The sequence below is a fragment of the Salvia splendens genome, chromosome 6, assembly GCF_004379255.2.
Source record: "Salvia splendens isolate huo1 chromosome 6, SspV2, whole genome shotgun sequence".
NCBI lineage: Eukaryota > Viridiplantae > Streptophyta > Magnoliopsida > Lamiales > Lamiaceae > Salvia > Salvia splendens.
In genome coordinates, this window is record NC_056037.1 from 20,540,850 (window position 1) to 20,560,327 (window position 19,478).

A 19,478-nucleotide genomic window follows, 5' to 3' on the forward strand; every position below is an offset into this window, starting at 1 on the left:
TGGTTTAGTTTAACTTTGATAGTATGGAGGTACCCGATTTGTGGGTCCTTTAGTTTGCTTTTTCATGTTCTTTTCTTGGATCCTAGTTACTTTTGAGCTTGGATCATGTTCTGGAACATTACATTTAGATTTTATTCACAGATTGCAGGTTTGCCTAAACCCTCGCCCGCACTGGGTGTTTTTGATTAAAAAAAAATTACATAACAGAGCATCACATTCATGATTCGTCAATACTGATAAATAGCTTACACCAAAAGTTTAATTTATTGGTACTAGAGGAAGCTCACAACATAACTCACATTAAGTTTCGAACTAGAGTTCCTGATCACACAAATATCAAAAGTATAGAATATTGTTCTTTATCCTCCAAGTATATGATGTATACGATTTGGTTTTGCTCTATTTCATTTATTTGTTCATTAAAAAAAGTGGAGAATACAACAAACATTTTCAAAAACAAACTTAACCTCAAATCATGTCAAATTGCATCAATGAACAAGCACGGTCTGCAACCGCCGAAAGAAATTGAGTCTCTCCGTTGAACTTTAATCTGCATAGATTAAACACTCATCATCAGTAAAACTCAATGTATATACAATACATATACTAACAAGCTCATAAACATCCTGCGACAAACAATCACACATACCAAGTAAAGAAGGATGGTAGTTCTCTTCATCAGTTAGGTCCCCTCCCACATCCAGGGCCGATTTGGAGCTTGAACTGAACCCGCTCTTTGGGTCTCCGCTCCTCCTCCTCCTCCCTTTTTACCACCTCGATCCTCTTGGCTGATTCAACTGCTGATCTGTGGATGCGCTCAATCTCCATAAACTTCAACTTCTGGCCTAACTCAACTGGAATGTGTTCCAGTTTGTCACAGTTCTTAAGCACAACGCAGCCAAGACAAGGAAAACTGTTAGTTGAAACCACCCACAAAACTATATCTGCATCTATGATGACCAAGACTTGCAGATTTTTGAAAATGCTAGCAGCGGCATTCCAGGAGGTTCCAATGAATGCATTTTCTTTCAGCTTCAAAACCTCCAAGCTTTGGATCTCAGACAATGCGGACATATGCTTCCAATCAAGGAATGTTTTGAAGAATGTGGGGACATCGGAATGGAAACAAAGACGGTGGAACTTTTGGACCTCAGAAACTGGAGGTTCAAATACTCCCTTATTTTTCCTTATCTCTTGGAATAACTTCTGCTCCACAGCTCTGTCTTTGCAAAATTCGCGAATCATATCATGAACACGACATGTTTTTATTTCACCCATTAGGTTTGTATGATCAAGCATGAGTAAGTTCCTATTGACAAGATCATTTAAATTTTGCTCTGCGGCTTCCTCCAAACTTCCTATTTTAGGCCGCACGTATCCTTCTGCAATCCACAAGCGTGTCAGCATCCAAGCTGGGATCACGTGTTCTTCAGGAAACACAGCCATATAGAGAAAGCATTCTCTTAAGTGAGCAGGCAATTTTTTGTAGCTCAACTCGACAGCTTCTGATATGCTCTTCTCCTCGTTATTCTGCGCAAACTTGCTCACATTATCAGACACATCCTTCCATAACGTTTTCAAAAGACGGGATGCACGTGTTTTGACAAATAAATCTACAAGAATGCCTCCAACCACCCCAACTGTCAAAGGCACTCCATGACACTGGGCAGCTATTTTCATTCCAATGCCTACCAACTCCCTGTACTGGTCAGTGTAGCAATCTTCTTAGTTCACAAATACCTCCAACTGGAGCAGTTCCCAACTTTCTTCTAGTTTGAAGAAACGTAGATTGTGGGGCTCCGTGAAGTGGCTAGCTCTAGCACGTTCACCAACAGTTTTAAGACTACTCGTGATCATGACCTTACTCAATTTATTGTTACTAGGCAGTACAGTTTGTATGACTTGCCAGTGATCAGGGCTCCACACATCATCCAATACCAACAAGAATTTCTCTTTGGACAGGTACTTATGAACTAACGGAGCTAACTCCTCATCACTGAGGCCAGACCTGTCATCGCTGGTGAATTTTCTTAGAATGTTGAGAAACACATCCTTAGTGTTGAACCTCCAAGAAACATAAATCCAAATGCGGATTGGGAGCTCATAGCAGATTTTGTCATTCTCAAATATCTTCCACGCAAGCGTTGTCTTCCCCTAGCCAGACATACCGATGATGGAGATGACATTAAGCTTCTCCTTCTCATCCATGAGATAACCTAATAGTGTTGCTTCCTCGTCTTTGAAACCCACCACTTTTTCTCGTCTGATGGACTGGTCCTGAGTAAAAATAAATTTTGATACATTAGAAACTAGTGTCATGCTGTATAAAAAGATTTGTGAGTGAGAAATACTTTGAAGGAACATCTATGTTCTATCTACCTTTTCTCTAATTGATAAATAGATATTGGCGTCTAATAGTATTAAACTTTTCAAAAAAAAAAATTTTCCCACAAACTTTGGATTTGGCATATAATATCACAAACTTAAATTCTTGTTGAGATTTTTTCCACCCAAGACAAATTCCAACTACATTAAAATGAGATAGATAATCATACTTGACTCTAAATACTTTGTAATCACATAACTATTATTCCCCAGTCTCCTAGTAACTGTTCACTTTGGTTCTGACACAAGTTTTAAGAAATGTAAAGGAAGGTGGGTTGTAAAAGTTAGTAAAATATGAGTCTTACTTTTGTATATTACTTTAATGATAAAATGTGAGGTAAAATGAGTTTGTGGAATGTGAGACATACTTATCATTTACGGTAAAAAGTGAAAGTGAACAATTAATAGGGGATGGACTAAAATGACAAAAGAGGAAAATTTAATAAGACCGAGGGAGTATTTTTTTAGTTGTAATCATATTTCATATGATGTAATAACAAATGAGATGTAATCGGATATTGTTGCTGATGGGAAAATTTCAACAAATGTTTTAGTAAATAATATTACTATATGCCTAGTTTAAATTCGTGAGAAAAAACAAATTTTTAAATTTTTTTATAATATTAGGTGTCACTAATATCCCATTGATAAATGAATAGACCATACCAGACAAATCCTCAATACTTATTCAAATCAATACCAGATTTTTCACTTTTTCTCAAAAAACAAAATTATGGTCAATATACTAAAATATTTGCATGGTCGTCGTTTTGTGCATCAAGCATAAAGAAAAAACGTTTAGCTGCAACATAATTATTAAAATATAATAATTTGGTAAAAAAATTTCATGCAACAATCGGATCATAGAGGATCCAATCACACAGACCAAATTTATAGTGAATTTACATTTTTAGGCCTGGATTGGTGTTGATCGGGGGCGGGGGGAGGGGCGGAGGTGAGGGCGGCGAAATTATCTCTGATGAGGTTGAGCACGGGCTGCACTCTGTCATCTCTGAGGGATTTGACCTCTTTGGCCAAGCTGAATTTCTTCGTGAGGCGGCCGACGGTGGACTTGCCCTTGGATGTAACGTCCCACTTTCTGAACCCTAATTTGTGAAGCATAAAATTTTTGCCTTAAATACTTTTAATGCCGTGAAGTGTTCGAATTAAATGATGAGTGAATTAATTGCATGGTTTCTGTGTGACCTAATTGCGTTTTGGAGTTGAGATTTAATTTGAATAGTCAAATCCGTTGAATAAATGATGTGGTCGTTGAAAGGTCAATGTGTTGAGAACACGAGGTGGAAGTGAAAAGGATTGAATTGTGGCGTGACAGTGTGAATATTGGATGCGGGTGAAATATAGTGTGGTGAATTATTTTCTAAGGGCGAGTGAGATTAAATAGGATCATCAATAATTACCTAGCCCATTTTTATTGAAATTTTCGACCACTATTATTTATTGGAGAGGAATTCTATTTTCTTGGATTTAATTATTTGCTTGGGATAATTATCCAAATTAAATCCAAAGCCGATTAGTCTTTATTTTATTCATGAGAAAATCGACCCCATGCTTGTTCCTATGGAGATTTCGAAAATCTCCTATTTATGGGGAGAAAGAATTATTTATTATATTATTTGATCCCTCATTTATTCTCACCCATGAATAAATATAAATATCCTAGCAAATCTTACCATATCTAAGGAGATCTTGCCATATCCTATTTTTATTAGGATTTGAATTAAATTCCTTGTGGGAGAAGGAATAAAAATCGCCTACTTCATATATATTTTGGGAGGAATTATTATTTTATTCTGCTCCGTATTATTTTATTCTACTCCGTGAAATACCAAATTAAATCATAGGCTAATTAAATAGCCTAGATTTCGAATCCCTCCTATTTTATCTCCTAATTCACGCCAACTTCCACTCTTCCATATCTTTTCAAATCTTTAATTTATTTAATTAAAGATTATATCTTGCACTCTATAAATTAGAGAGAAATCTTAAACCTAAATCACAAAATACACGCTCCCTCTCTCTCCCAAATTCACGCCTCCCACCCTCCCACTCTCTCCCAATTTTTCTTCTATTTATCTCCATGAATTCTTCATCTTTTGAGAAGAATTGAAGTTGAAGCCTCAAGAATTTTTGAAGAATCGAGATTATACTTTGTTTCTACCGATCGTTTCTATCAAGAAGCGGTATTTTTGATCTATCTTTCCTCATCCAACCGATTAATCGATGATCTTTGAACCCCTCATGCATAGTAAGTGAAGAATGGTAAATCTAAGAATTAAATGGTTGGGAAGGAAGTTTTGTACATGATTGTGTTTGTGTGTGCTGAGTATGAAAAATTGTTGTGAACGGGCAGTAAGTTCCGACGTATTTTTGGCTGACCAACCGATCTTATTTTGCCACGAATTTTTAACTGAGTCAAATTTAAGGTATCTTCTGTGTTGTGTGAAAATTTCAGCCGAGTTTGACGAAATATGAATTTTTAATGAATATTTGAAGTTAACTGCACAGTTATGTCAGAATGCTAGCGTAAAAGTATTGTGGAGAAACCACGGGCATGAAGAGGCCACGTGAGGAGCTTGAGGACAAGATGAAGGAATTGTACCCGGAACTCATCTCATGAAGGTACCAAATTTCAGGATGAAATTTCTTTTAAGAGTGATAGGATGTAACGTCCCACTTTCTGAACCCTAATTTGTGAAGCATAAAATTTTTGCCTTAAATACTTTTAATGCCGTGAAGTGTTCGAATTAAATGATGAGTGAATTAATTGCATGGTTTCTGTGTGACCTAATTGCGTTTTGGAGTTGAGATTTAATTTGAATAGTCAAATCCGTTGAATAAATGACGTGGCCATTGAAAGGTCAATGTGTTGAGAACACGAGGTGGAAGTGAAAAGGATTGAACTGTGGCATGACAGTGTGAATATTTGATGCGGGGTGAAATATAGTGTGGTGAATTATTTTCTAAGGGCGAGTGATATTAAATAGGATCATCAATAATTACGTTGCCCATTTTTATTGAAATTTTCGACCACTATTATTTATTGGAGAGGAATTCTATTTTCTTGGATTTAATTATTTGCTTGGGATAATCATCCAAATTAAATCCAAAGCCGATTAGTCTTTATTTTATTCATGAGAAAATCGACCCCATGCTTGTTCCTATGGGGATTTCGAAAATCTCCTATTTATGGGGAGAAAGAATTATTTATTATATTATTTGATCCCTCATTTATTCTCACCCATGAATAAATATAAATATCCTAGCAAATCTTACCATATCTAAGGAGATCTTGCCATATCCTGTTTTTATTAGGATTTGAATTAAATTCCTTGTGGGAGAAGGAATAAAAATCGCTATAAATATCCTAGCAAATCTTACCATATCTAAGGAGATCTTGCCATATCCTGTTTTTATTAGGATTTGAATTAAATTCCTTGTGGGAGAAGGAATAAAAATCGCCTACTTCATATATATTTTGGGAGGAATTATTATTTTATTCTGCTCCGTATTATTTTATTCTACTCCGTGAAATACCAAATTAAATCATAGGCTAATTAAATAGCCTAGATTTCGAATCCCTCCTATTTTCTCTCCTAATTCAAGCCAACTTCCACTCTTCCATATCTTTTCAAATCTTTAATTTATTTAATTAAAGATTATATCCTGCACTCTATAAATTAGAGAGAAATCCTAAACCTAAATCACAAAATACACGCTCCCTCTCTCTCCCAAATTCACGCCTCCCACCCTCCCACTCTCTCCCAATTTTTCTTCTGTTTCTCTCCATGAATTCTTCATCTTTTGAGAAGAATTGAAGTTGAAGCCTCAAGAATTTTTGAAGAATCAAGATTATACTTTGTTTCTACCGATCGTTTCTATCAAGAAGAGGTATTTTTGATCTATTTTTCCTCATCCAACCGATTAATCGATGATCTTTGAACCCCTCATGCATAGTGAGTGAAGAATGGTAAATCTAAGAATTAAATGGTTGGGAAGGAAGTTTTGTACATGATTGTGTTTGTGTTTGTGTGTGCTGAGTATGAAAAACTGTTGTGAATGGGCAGTAAGTTCCGACGTCTTTTTGGCTGACCAAACGATCTTATTTTGCCACGAATTTTTAACTGAGTCAAATTTAAGGTATCTTCTGTGTTGTGTGAAAATTTCAGCTTCGTTTGACGAAAGATGAATTTTTAATGAATTTTGGAAGTTATCTGCACAGTTCTGTCAAAATTTGTATTCTCGCCCAGTAAGTTTCGTTTTTTATTTGACCGACCTAAAGAGGTGATGTTGATGTGAAATTCTAACGGCATGATCTTTGGTGTGTCTACTGTATTGTGGTAACATTTCAGCCCCATCGGAGGTCGGATGGATGTTTAATGATTTTTACAAAACAACCGCGCAGTTCTGCCAGATTTCTGCCATGTTAAAATAATAGTTGTTGTCAAGTTTGAATGAATTACATGATGCTTGTGTGATTAAGGAACGTATCGTATGGCGTGATTATGTGTTATACGTTGAGGTATACTATGGTATGTTTTCCTTATGTTGGTGAACGTTGGGGTGGGAAAATTTGAGAACGATGTAAGGAACAATAGGACATGCATGATAAATTGTATTGATGGAAGATTGACTGTGTCGTGGTGTTGACAAGGGTTGTTGTGCGTACGTGAGCACAAGGAACGAGAGTTGCTTTGAGTTGTGTATTGCGTTGTCTAAGCAAGCGAGGTGGGCTTTCTTTTAAATAAGGACGATGTCCTAAATGTTTTTATCGATGAAAATGAAATCGTGTTTATCATGCCTTATTTGATTTTAACGTGCCTATCTGATATGGCTTGAAGCCATTATTATATAAATCGAATTCGGGTCCTCGTAGAGCCGCAAACCCTACTTGGATTTGCGTACACCTATGGTAGACCGCGTGCCAGCGTACGGGCTGGCCGGTCTAGTGACTTGGTTTGTGGCCACACTCCATGTCATATATTGGCAGATACGGCTAACGTCTATGGGAAAATGACTTATCAGTCGACTTTTACATTGGGAAATGATTTTAGTGCCTCGGGCCTTTCTAAAGCTAAAACCCGATGGTTACTCTTGTATGGCCTGATAAATAAAACTCTTTATTGAAAATGTTTTCGGCATGAGCCCATTGAGTATTATTTTAGTACTCAGCCCTGCATGTGTTTTCCTTATGTGCAGGTTGAGCGGCGACGAGCGGTTGGCGGTGTTGAGCAAATTAAATGAAAAATTAAACATTTATATATTTTTGACTACGAGTGTCGTTGTGTCTTCACACATGACGTCACTTTTCTCTTGGATGCTTCCGCTGAAACCCGTTTTACTTATTGTTGAATTCTCGAAACTATTTTGATTTCGTTTAGAATCTAAAGACATGATATGTTTTGGAATACGTTGAACCCTCGTTATTTCGAAATAAATGATGATAATTGCTTCCTCTATTTAGTCTATCTGTCAAAGCGTAGCTCTGCCCTTTTCTTTTGATTATTTGTCATTAAATACCTTGGTCAAACCCCTTTTATAAAACCCTAGTCCATTTTTCTTTGATTGTATTTAAGTCCGTTTAAGTCGCGATCGCCGCATTTATTATACCATAGAAGGGCGGTCGTGACAGTTTGGTATCAGAGCCTCAGTTTCTTTCCGCTCTGGACCCAAGAGTCTTTTTGAGTCAAAACCTATTCTTGTATTATATGGCTAAAGTTTTAAACATCGAATGCTCAACACCACGACTCGTCTCCGCCCAACCACGAAGAATGAGGTAACAAGCGTTTCGATAAGTTTGATCTGAACCTGTGAAATGTTGGAAAGTGTGATGGAGATATTCCTCTGGTGGAAAATGAAATTATTTCGATGGGAATCGAAGATAATATGACGTCTTTGAAAATATTGTTTGGAAGTGTGGGATGATGAAAATACATGGATATGAAATTGCTTAATACGACTATGCCAAAAATGATGAATACTGTTGCGCACACCCCGATAAGGAAAATCGGCGAATATGTGATTGGACTTATATGAGTTTGGGTAGATGAAATTCTACATGATTGAAAATTACATGAATTGTGAAATGTGAAGTATGAGTGTGATTACTTGACTATACTATGAAACAACACCTGTGGGAAATAAGTAAATACTATGGCTTTTGGAAAATGTTGTGAAGATATGAACCGGGAGACACTATGAGATTATACAACTGCTTTTGTTTAACAGTGAGGCATGATGGCGTTGAATGTGCTGGATATTGAAGTATGATTGTGAACTTGTATTGGTTGATGTTGAGATTTGCTATTACGTCCACGAAATTGCAAAATTTACTTGAAGAAAATACATGTTGCTTCCATGAACGACAAAATTTTATGCCTAGGCGGTTAATATTTTGTGACTATGAAACTGTGAAATGCAATGCATGATACGCGTGTAGTTGCGAGTTGTGATTGTGATAAGCATGAACTGCATGATTTATGAAATGCGATTCCATGGATGATTGCTTGACTGAGTGTTGCTATTCACATATATTAATGTACGATGTTTGTTATGCTATGGAACACCAAATGATTTATACGAATAAATGTGTTGATTTTGCAATATATGGATGACGTTTATGTGGTGAAAATTTATGACCGATGAAGTATGAGGTCTTGTGTAGAACCACTATTAAAGTAATATGTGGAACTTTTGAACTTCGTTGCGAACGTAGGAGTCATATGAAGCTTGAGTTAGGAAATGATCAAATATACGTTGAAGTACGAGACTTCAAGCTATACTTATAGAGTGCCTAAGAGATAGGCCAGGCTGAACGTGCTAGAACTTAGTTGTAAGTTGACAACTGCAATATCACTTTCCTGAGTGATAAAACCAACGAAAGTATATATTTCGAACTTTGGTGTATCCTCACAATGGCGAGATCATACCTAAGATCTAATAAAACTATGCAGTCTTGCATACCATGCCAAAGTGGCGATGCGACACAAGTACGACGACGTTTACGACACTTTAAGACCACGTGTGCAATGGCAATGCATTTCGAAAACTACGTGGCATGGCAAGAAGACTTTGAAGATGCGACCATCAAAAATAGTTATTAATTTCGACGATACGATAAATCTCAACTTGGAATCCACGATCTCATAGAACGATGTTACCATCTTCAGGCTCGCGAAAAGGTGCGAGGGAGGGCGACCCTCGTAGCTAGAATGAACGTTTTACTTTCAACAGTACTTACTTGAATTCTAAGTTCCTTTCGGGACATTTTGAATAAACGTGAGCCATTGTCTATTTAAACACCTTGGTTGACTCCCAATTTGCAAGTAATGTCCATTATTTTTTTCCCTATATCGAGTCATGACTCACTTGTCTCGAAAGTTTGTGTTTGCCTTTTTAACGTAGGATAGCTTGATTGAGTAGTCTCCTTTGATTCATCATTCATAAGGGCAACATTTTGACCTTATGAACTTCCGTCATTGAACTTCATTCCTAAGGTTGTTTGCAGTTATGACCTTCAGTATGATCACACCTCCAGACATGTTTTCTTCAAAGAATGGAATGTTATTCTTAGAACTACTGGTTCACCTCTTTATTTTGTAACCATATATGTGACAAGTTCTTTTTTGCAGAAGTGAAATTCTTTTTAGCTTGGTTTAACTACATATATTGTTTCATACTCAATGATTTTTCTTTCTGCAACACTAAGTTAAAGCTATCATGTTCTCTTCTTCCTTAACGGGTTGATCGTGTTAAATTTCTGAAAGGTTCCATTCACAGTGAGTTGTCTTTAACAAACCCGCGAACCCATTGATGTGATTTCATCTTTTCCAATAACATGATGTTGTTGAACTATCATTTGTACTACTTCATGACATTTGTCCATGATTCTAAATCCTGCCGCGACTGATTATTTTCGGCCTTGACATGTTTGAACGATATCCTTCATTGCTGTCCGGAATTTTACAAATTGTGATATAGCAGTCGGCTATGGAATTTGAGAATTTTTGCAGTTTCATCATGTTTCCATGACCTATCTCATGTTCTTCCGAGCTCTCATCAGAAGTAAATTCTCAAAGCTATGTGGGTTTTATTTGATACCTCTAAACCATTTAATTCTCAGAATGGACGGGTTGAGTCTAATGAAACTCAATCATTGCATTGTTGTTCTTGTTTCCTTGATTAATTTTGGAGCCTTTCCGACTAAAGACATCCTTAGCAATGTTGCAACAATTTGAAATCTTTCATATCCAAGTAAGACTGTTGGGTCAAATTTCGAATCCTTGATACTAGACGGTAGGGAAATGCATTAGTCGACTCGGGTATACACAAGGACTAAGTTCCTATAGTCAGACATGCTCAAAAATGACACACCACTCCGGGGAGAAAAGGAAGTGGGATGATTCTAGGACTCCATACGACGGAAAACAGTACCAGTCGAGTCAGCATCGATCTCAACACGGAGGAGGACAACATACTTCTAGTCAGAGAGGAGACTACCGATCCAGGGCACCACAGTGCAACGTGTGCTCTAAGTATCACTTCGGCGAATGTCGGCATCAAAACGTTACCAAATGTTACAAATGCGGAGGGAATGGTCACTTCTCTAGGGAGTGTCCGAGCAAGAAGGGAGGATCGGGATCGATGCAGAACGATCAAGGATCCCATCAGCAATCAAGGGCACCGCAGAGTGAATCGAGGGGAAATCGCGAACAACCCACTCAAGACTTCTGTCTCCAGCTAGAACGTACGTGTTGGAACAAAAAAACAACCGAAGATGGAGCAAGTCGATCGAGAAAAAGGAAACCTGACAGGTATGGGCGAAATTTTTGATACTCTTGTCGTTGTGTTGTTTGATCTAGGTGCATCGCATTCATTCATATCTGATTTGTGTGTGAATACATTGAGCCTGCCTGTTAGCAAATTTGAACATAAGATGGTAGTGTCTTCACCAGTAGGTGGGACAATAGAAATCTCGAACATGCTCGAACGTAGAAATCGTTATGGGAAGCCTTAAGTTAGTCGCTCACAATCTGCAAGTCATGGCGATGGGAGACATTAACGTAATTTTAGGAATGGATTGGTTAGCTACGAATTTTGCTACCATCCGTTGTAAGGAGAGACAAATATCTCTGCAAGCACTAGGGAAAGAACCCGCCATATACTATGGAATCTCGATGAACCGGCGAACGTCTATCATCTCCGCGCTTCAAGCTAGTACGATGGTGAGGAAAGAACGTCCTGCTTATCTGGTCTATCTACAAGGAGAGGAGAAGGAAGAAAGGAAAGTGGAAGATGTTGCCGTTGTACGAGAGTTCCCAGACATTTTTCCCGAAGCTTTGCCTGGACCACCTCCAGATCGACAATTGGAGTTCACAATCGACCTAGCGCTAGGGTCGGCGCCTGTGTCCAAGGCACCATACCGAATGGCGCCTAAGGAGTTAGAGAAACTCAAAATACAGCTTCAAGAGCTTATGGACCTAGGTTTCATTAGACCCAGTGTTTCACCGTGGGGCGCGCCTGTGCTTTTTGTGGAAAAGAAGGATGGATCGATGAGAATGTGTATCGATTATAGAGAGCTGAACAAGATGACTCTCAAGATCAAATATCCCCTGCCAAGGATCGATGACCTATTTGATCAACTTCGAGGAGCCGGTGTATTCTCAAGGATGGACTTAAGGTCTGGGTACCATCAGTTGAGAGTCCGAAGGGAAAATATACCGAAGACTGCTTTTCGTACGAGATATGGTCACTATGAGTTTGGTGTAATGCCATTTGGGTTGACTAATGCACCTCCAGTATTCATGGATTTGATGAATCGAGTGTTTCATCCATACTTGGATAAGTTCGTTCTGGTATTCATAGATGACGTACTTGTTTACTCGAAGAATGAGAAAGAGCACGAGGAACATCTGCGAATCACTTTGGAAACGTTGAGGAGTGGGAAACTGTACGCCAAATTCAGCAAGTGTGAGTTTTGGCTTAAGAAAGTAAATTTCCTTGGTCACATCATGTCGGCAGAAGGAATTCGAGTGGATCCCGCTAAAGTTGAGGCGGTACAACAGTGGAAAGCACCTTCAACACCAAACGAGATTCAGAGTTTCCTAGGATTGGCAGGATACTACCGAAGGTTTACAGAAGGATTCTCCAAGATAGCGAGACCCATGACGCATCAACTCAAGAAGAGGGTGAAAGTTAATTGGACCCCCAAGTGTGAGGCAAGTTTTCAACTCTTGAAGGAAAAGCTAACTAGTGCACCGATCTTAGCTGTACCAGAACCTGGGGTGAGCTACGTGGTGTACACGGACACTTTGAAGGTGGGACTTGGATGTGTGTTGATGCAAAACAACAAGGTGATTGCTTACGCATCTCGAAAATTGAGGCCACACGAGTTGAACTATCCAACCCACGACTTGGAGTTAGCAGCCGTGGTACACGCGTTAAAGATTTGGAGACATCATCTCTACGAAGTTCGATGTGAGATCTTTACGGACCACAAAAGCCTAAAATATTTCTTCGAGTAGAAAGATTTGAACATGCGGCAACGAAGATGGCTCGAGTTGGTGAAAGACTACGATTGTGGCATCAATTACCACCCCGGCAAAGCAAATGTAGTGGCAGATGCTTTGAGCAAGAAGGACCATTCCCAACTGGCTACTTTTCTCACCCAAGAAGAAAGTCTGGTCCGCAAGTTTGGTAAGATGCGTTTGGAAGTGGTAAGGGCACCTGAAACAGTGGAAGGCCGAATTGCCACCTTAGTGGTTGAACCTAGGGGTGGGAAATTATATGAAATACCGTAATACCGGACTTACCGTACCGAAAAAATACCGAAAATACCGATTTTTCGGTATACCGTAGTTTCCGGTACGGTATGATACCGTACCGCAGTGTTTCGGTACGGTAACGGTATCAATTTTTCTGTACCACGGTATACCGATAGATTATTATATATATATTAATATTAAATGTGTTGTAATATATATATTATATTAAAAAAATTTAATACATCAATTAATACAATAAAATTAAACATTCAAATGATAATTTATTCAAACAAATTCAAAATTAACCTGAATTATTTTTTTATCAACTCATCCTATTAAATATAATAAACACAATAGCACATAACACTAAAAGAAGATTGGAAATATGATATCGGGAATATGTTTCAACAGAGTATATTTGAAAGAATTTGTATTAACTCACACCATTTAGTATATGATTCTTTGTGTAATGTCATATTCCAAATATACAAAGTAATTAAAAATTTTGTTTTATTCTTCGTCCCACTTCATAAAATGTCAATTAAAAATATGTGCAGCTGAAAATGAATCAAATCGTTTAATTAGTGTTTAATTCATTGTATGCTATCTTATTTTATATACTACTTAAATTGAAGGATGAATAAATAGGATACTGATCAGTCATTCTTAATTCTTAAAGAGAAATAAATGTCCAATTTAAATTACTAACTAGTGTCACTTCCGTTTGATGCACGAGTCATTTTAATTTCTTCATATTTATTTCATTATGTGAAATAAAAGTTGTGAAATGATAAACAAAAGAATATTCGACATCCTCTTACTTTGGATTATACTTTTTTAATCACATTAACCCCACATAGCCACAAGAGTGCGTTTAAATGCCACCTTTTCTTAAAAATGTCAATACGATCACATTAAAATTTCAACACATATTTGTGTTGACATTTTAATAAATTGTCTTGACATTTAAATATCAGACTTAAAATTAAAAAGCATTTTAAATCTGTGAAAATATGAATTAACCGTTGAGTTATAACTGCAGGAGCAAGTTTACGTTGCAATAATTAGGTGTTTTGATATATGGATGTTACACTCCATACATTTCTTTTAGTTTGGTTGTTTGTGTATTGTGATTATGCTCGACTATTAATAAAGGTTATCAAATGCAGGGTCATCTTCAACGATTTTTTGTGGAATTTTGAGAAATGAAGACAACGTGGTTGCAAGAAATGAAGATAATGTTGTTGATCATGACTTCATAAATTGTTTTAGATTTGAATGTTGAAGTTTTATTAATTTGAATGCTATGAACAAGATTTGATTATGATGAAGTTTTATTATTTTGGGCTTTTGTAAATAGTTGAACACTTGAATTGTTATTTTAAATATTTTGGACACAATAGGTTTTTTTTCGGTATACCGTTACCATTACCATACCGTTATTACGGTGTACCGTACCGTGTTTCGGTATACCATTTTTAACGGTATACCGAAACACGGTACGGTATACCGTAATAACGGTATGGTAACGGTATCAAAAAATATCATACCGAATTTCCGGTATACCGGAATTCCAGTATACCGAAAATTCGGTACGGTATCGGTATTAAATTTTGTCATACCGTACTTTCCGGTACAGTATGCAGTATGGCACGGTCGGTACGGTATACCGTACAGACCCACCCCTGGTTGAACCTAATCTAAGAACGAGAATCGTTGCAGCACAACGGATGGATACGAAACTTGGAGAATTTCAAACTAAAGTGAGAACTGGCAAATCTGGAAGCTTTAGTGAGGAGTCCGACAACGCCCTCATTTTTGAAGGGAAACTGTGCGTACCAAACGACGTGGAGCTCAAGAACGAGATCATGAGTGAAGCTCATGAGACTCCATACACCGCTCACCCGGGAAGCACGGAGATGTATCAAGACTTGAAAAAGTCCTTTTGGTGGAATGGCATGAAGAGAGACATAGCGGCATTTGTGGACCGCTGCTTAGCCTGCCAGCAAGTGAAGGCTCTACATTAACGACCGTACGGAAAGTTGCAACCACTAGAATTTCTCGAGTGGAAATGGGAGCACATCGTCATGGATTTTGTGACGCCATTGCCAAGGACGCAAAAAGGGAATACTGCCATATGAGTAATTATAGACCAACTCACTAAGGGTGCGCATTTCATACCGATTCCTTTAACGCATGGATCAAGCAAGCTAGCTCAGATCTACATAACGGAAATAGTGTGACTGCATGGAGTCCCAGTGACATTCACGTCCGACCGTGACCCGAAATTCACTTCAAGATTTTGGATGAGTCTGTAACGCGAGCTTGGAACTCGATTGAATTAGCACGGCGTTTCACCCGCAGACCGATGGACAATCCGAGAGGGCGATCCAAACTCTCGAGGACATGTTGAGAGCCGTGGTGCTCGACCTTGGAGGAAGTTGGGAATTGGTACTACCGCTGATCGAATTCGCTTACAACAACAGTTTCCAAGCAATGATAAACATGGCGCCGTACGAAGCCTTGTATGGAAGGAAATGTAGATCGTCGCTCTATTTGGACGAAGTTGGCGAACGAAGAGTACTTGGACCTGATGCAGTTGAAGAAATGATTAAAATTGTTCAAAAAAATCGTGAAGAGATCAAAGAAGCTCAGGACAGACAAAAGTCGTACGCGGATGTCCGACGAACCGATTTGCAATTCCAAGCCGGCGACAAAGTTTTCCTCAAAGTATCCCCGTCGAGAGGGATAACGCGTTTTGGTGTTAAGGGAAAGTTGAAACCGCGATTTATCGGGCCTTATGAAATTCTAGAAGGAGTGGGACCCGTTGCATACCAACTGGCGCTACCGCCAAGTCTCGGAAGTGTTCATAACGAATTTCACGTATCACAGTTGCGGAAATACGTGTTCAATCCAAAGCATGTGGTTCATTACAAAGGAGTTGCGTTGAATTCAGACTTGAGCTACGAGGAGAGACCCCAAATGACCCTGGACCGAAAGGTTCAGAATTTGAGAAAATAAATCGAATGCTAGCGTATAAGTATTGTGGAGAAACCACGGGCATGAAGAGGCCACGTGAGGAGCTTGAGGACAAGATGATGGAATTGTACCCGGAACTCATCTCATGAAGGTACCAAATTTCGGGACGAAATTTCTTTTAAGAGTGATAGGATGTAACGTCCCACTTTCTGAACCCTAATTTGTGAAGCATAAAATTTTTGCCTTAAATACTTTTAATGCCGTGAAGTGTTCGAATTAAATGATGAGTGAATTAATTGCATGGTTTCTGTGTGACCTAATTTCGTTTTGGAGTTGAGATTTGATTTGAATAGTCAAATCCGTTGAATAAATGACGTGGCCGTTGAAAGGTCAATGTGTTGAGAACACGAGGTGGAAGTGAAAAGGATTGAATTATGGCGTGACAGTGTGAATATTTGATGCGGGGTGAAATATAGTGTGGTGAATTATTTTTTAAGGGCGAGTGAGATTAAATAGGATCATCAATAATTACCTTGCCCATTTTTATTAAAATTTTAGACCACTATTATTTATTGGAGAGGAATTCTATTTTCTTGGATTTAATTATTTGCTTGGGATAATTATCCAAATTAAATCCAAAGCCGATTATTCTTTATTTTATTCATGAGAAAATCGACCCCATGCTTGTTCCTATGGAGATTTCGAAAATCTCCTATTTATGGGGAGAAAGAATTATTTATTATATTATGTGATCCCTCATTTATTCTCACACATGAATAAATATAAATATCCTAGCAAATCTTACCATATCTAAGGAGATCTTGTCATATCCTATTTTTATTAGGATTTGAATTAAATTCCTTGTGGGAGAAGGAATAAAAATCGCCTATATATTTTGGGAGGAATTATTATTTTATTCTGCTCCGTATTATTTTATTCTACTCCGTGAAATACCAAATTAAATCATAGGCTAATTAAATAGCCTAGATTTCGAATCCCTCCTATTTTCTCTCCTAATTCACGCCAACTTCCACTCTTCCATATCTTTTCAAATCTTTAATTTATTTAATTAAAGATTATATCTTGCACTCTATAAATTAGAGAGAAATCCTAAAGCTAAATCACAAAATACACGCTCCCTCTCTCTCCCAAATTCACGCCTCCCACTCTCCCACTCTCTCCCAATTTTTCTTCTATTTCTCTCCATGAATTCTTCATCTTTTGAGAAGAATTGAAGTTGAAGCCTCAAGAATTTTTGAAGAATCAAGATTATACTTTGTTTCTACCGATCGTTTCTATCAAGAAGAGGTATTTTTTATCTATCTTTCCTCATCCAACTGATTAATCGATGATCTTTGAACCCCTCATGCATAGTGAGTGAAGAATGGTAAATCTAAGAATTAAATGGTTGGGAAGGAAGTTTTGTACATGATTGTATTTGTGTGTGCTGAGTATGAAAAACTGTTGTGAACGGGCAGTAAGTTCCGACGTCGTTTTGGCTGATCAACCGATCTTATTTTGCCACGAATTTTTAACTGAGTCAAATTTAAGGTATCTTCTGTGTTGTGTGAAAATTTCAGCCTCGTTTGACGAAAGATGAATTTTTAATGAATTTTTGAAGTTAACTGCACAGTTCTGTCAAAATTTATATTCTCGCCCAGTAAGTTTCGTTTTTGATTTGACCGACCTAAAGAGGTGATGTTGATGTGAAATTCTAACTGTATGATCTTTGGTGTGTCTACTATATTGTGGTAAAATTTCAGTCCCATCGGAGGTCGGATGGATGTTTAATGATTTTTACAAAACAACTGCGCAGTTCTGCCAGATTTCTGCCATGTTAAAATAATAGTTGTTGTCAAGTTTGAATGAATTACATGATGCTTGTGTGATTAAGGAATGTATCGTATGGCGTGATTATGTGTTATACGCTGAGGTATACTATGGTATGTTTTCCTTATGTTGGTGAACGTTGGGGTGGGAAAATTTGAGAACGATGAAAGGAACAATAAGACATGCATGATAAATTGTATTGATGGAAGATTGACTGTGTCGTGGTGTTGACAAGGGTTGTTGTGCGTACGTGAGCACAAGGAACGAGGGTTGCTTTGAGTTGTGTATTGCGTTGTCTAAGCAAGCGAGGTGGGCTTTCTTTTAAATAAGGACGATGTCCTAAATATTTTTATCGATGAAAATGAAATCGTGTTTATCATGCCTTATTTGATTTTAACGTGCCTATCTGATATGGCTTGAAGCCATTATTATATAAATCGAATTCGGGTTCTCGTAGGGCCGCAAACCCTACTTGGATTAGTGTACACCTATGGTAGACCGCGTGCCAGCGTACGGGCTGGCCGGTCTAGTGACTTGGTTTGTGGCCACACTCCATGTCATGTATTGGCAGATACGGCTAACGTCTATGGGAAAATAACTGATCAGTCGACTTTTACAATGGGAAATGATTTTAGTGCCTCGAGCCTTTCTAAAGCTAAAACCCGATGGTTACTCTCGTATGGCATGATAAATAAAACTCTTTATTGAAAATGTTTTCGGCATGAGCCCATTGAGTATTATTTTAGTACTCAGCCCTGCATGTGTTTTCCTTATGTGCAGGTTGAGCGGCGACGAGAGGTTGGCGGTGTTGAGCAAATTAAATGAAGAATTAAACATTTATATATTTTTTACTACGAGTGTCGTTGTGTCTTCACACATGACGTCACTTTTCTCTTGGATGCTTCCGCTGAAACCCGTTTTACTTATTGTTGAATTCTCGAAACTATTTTGATTTCGTTTAGAATCTAAAGACATGATATGTTTTGGAATACGTTGAACCCTTGTTATTTCCAAATAAGTGATGATAATTGCTTCCTCTATTTAGTCTATCTGTCAAAGCGTCGCTCTGCCCTTTTCTTTTGATTATTTGTCATTAAATACCTTGGTAAAACCCCTTTTATAAAACCCTGGTCCATTTTTCTTTGATTGTATTTAAGTCCGTTTAAGTCGCGATCGCCACATTTATTATACCCTAGAAGGGCGGTCATGACAAAGAGCATCCACAATAGTGGACTAGCAACCATCCTAGCCACAGGCTAGCGGCTAGAGCGTGGCGTTAATCCACTATTGTGTTAGGATAACGCGATGGACGAGTGGTCGGGTGCAGACTAACGGGCTAGTCGATCGCTGGCTGCCTATTACGTGGCGAGCGATAGGCTATTCGATTTTTTTTATTTATACTCTTTATTTATAACTAATTGCACTTCATTTTTAAAATATTTGATAAACACCAACAATTAAAATGAATTAAATTGGAGGGTAGGGTATTGGTTAGGCTAT

The 19,478-nt window shown here is 37.9% G+C and overlaps 2 protein-coding genes across 2 annotated transcripts; one reads left to right on the forward strand and one right to left on the reverse strand.

The window, feature by feature from the left end:
- Positions 1-678: 678 nt before the first annotated feature.
- Positions 679-1,680, reverse strand: LOC121808948 (disease resistance RPP8-like protein 3). Its single transcript, XM_042209504.1, has one exon. The coding sequence runs from the start codon at positions 1,678-1,680 to the stop codon at positions 679-681; it is 1,002 nt and encodes a 333-aa protein (XP_042065438.1).
- Positions 1,681-10,770: 9,090 nt separating this feature from the next.
- Positions 10,771-11,422, forward strand: LOC121808949 (CCHC-type zinc finger protein CG3800-like). Its single transcript, XM_042209505.1, has 2 exons — positions 10,771-11,152; positions 11,268-11,422. Exons 1-2 carry the CDS (start codon positions 10,771-10,773, stop codon positions 11,420-11,422), a joined length of 537 nt encoding a protein of 178 aa, XP_042065439.1.
- The last annotated feature ends 8,056 nt before the right edge of the window (positions 11,423-19,478 follow it).

Bases quoted from the DNA above. Each gene is read 5' to 3' on its own strand.
- LOC121808948 (XM_042209504.1), bottom strand. From the start codon at position 1,680: ATGAAAATAGCTGCCCAGTGTCATGGAGTGCCTTTGACAGTTGGGGTG.
- LOC121808949 (XM_042209505.1), top strand. From the start codon at position 10,771: ATGACACACCACTCCGGGGAGAAAAGGAAGTGGGATGATTCTAGGACT. The intron at 11,153-11,267 runs GTACGTGTTGGA...TGTTTGATCTAG, and splicing joins CTTCTGTCTCCAGCTAGAAC to GTGCATCGCATTCATTCATA.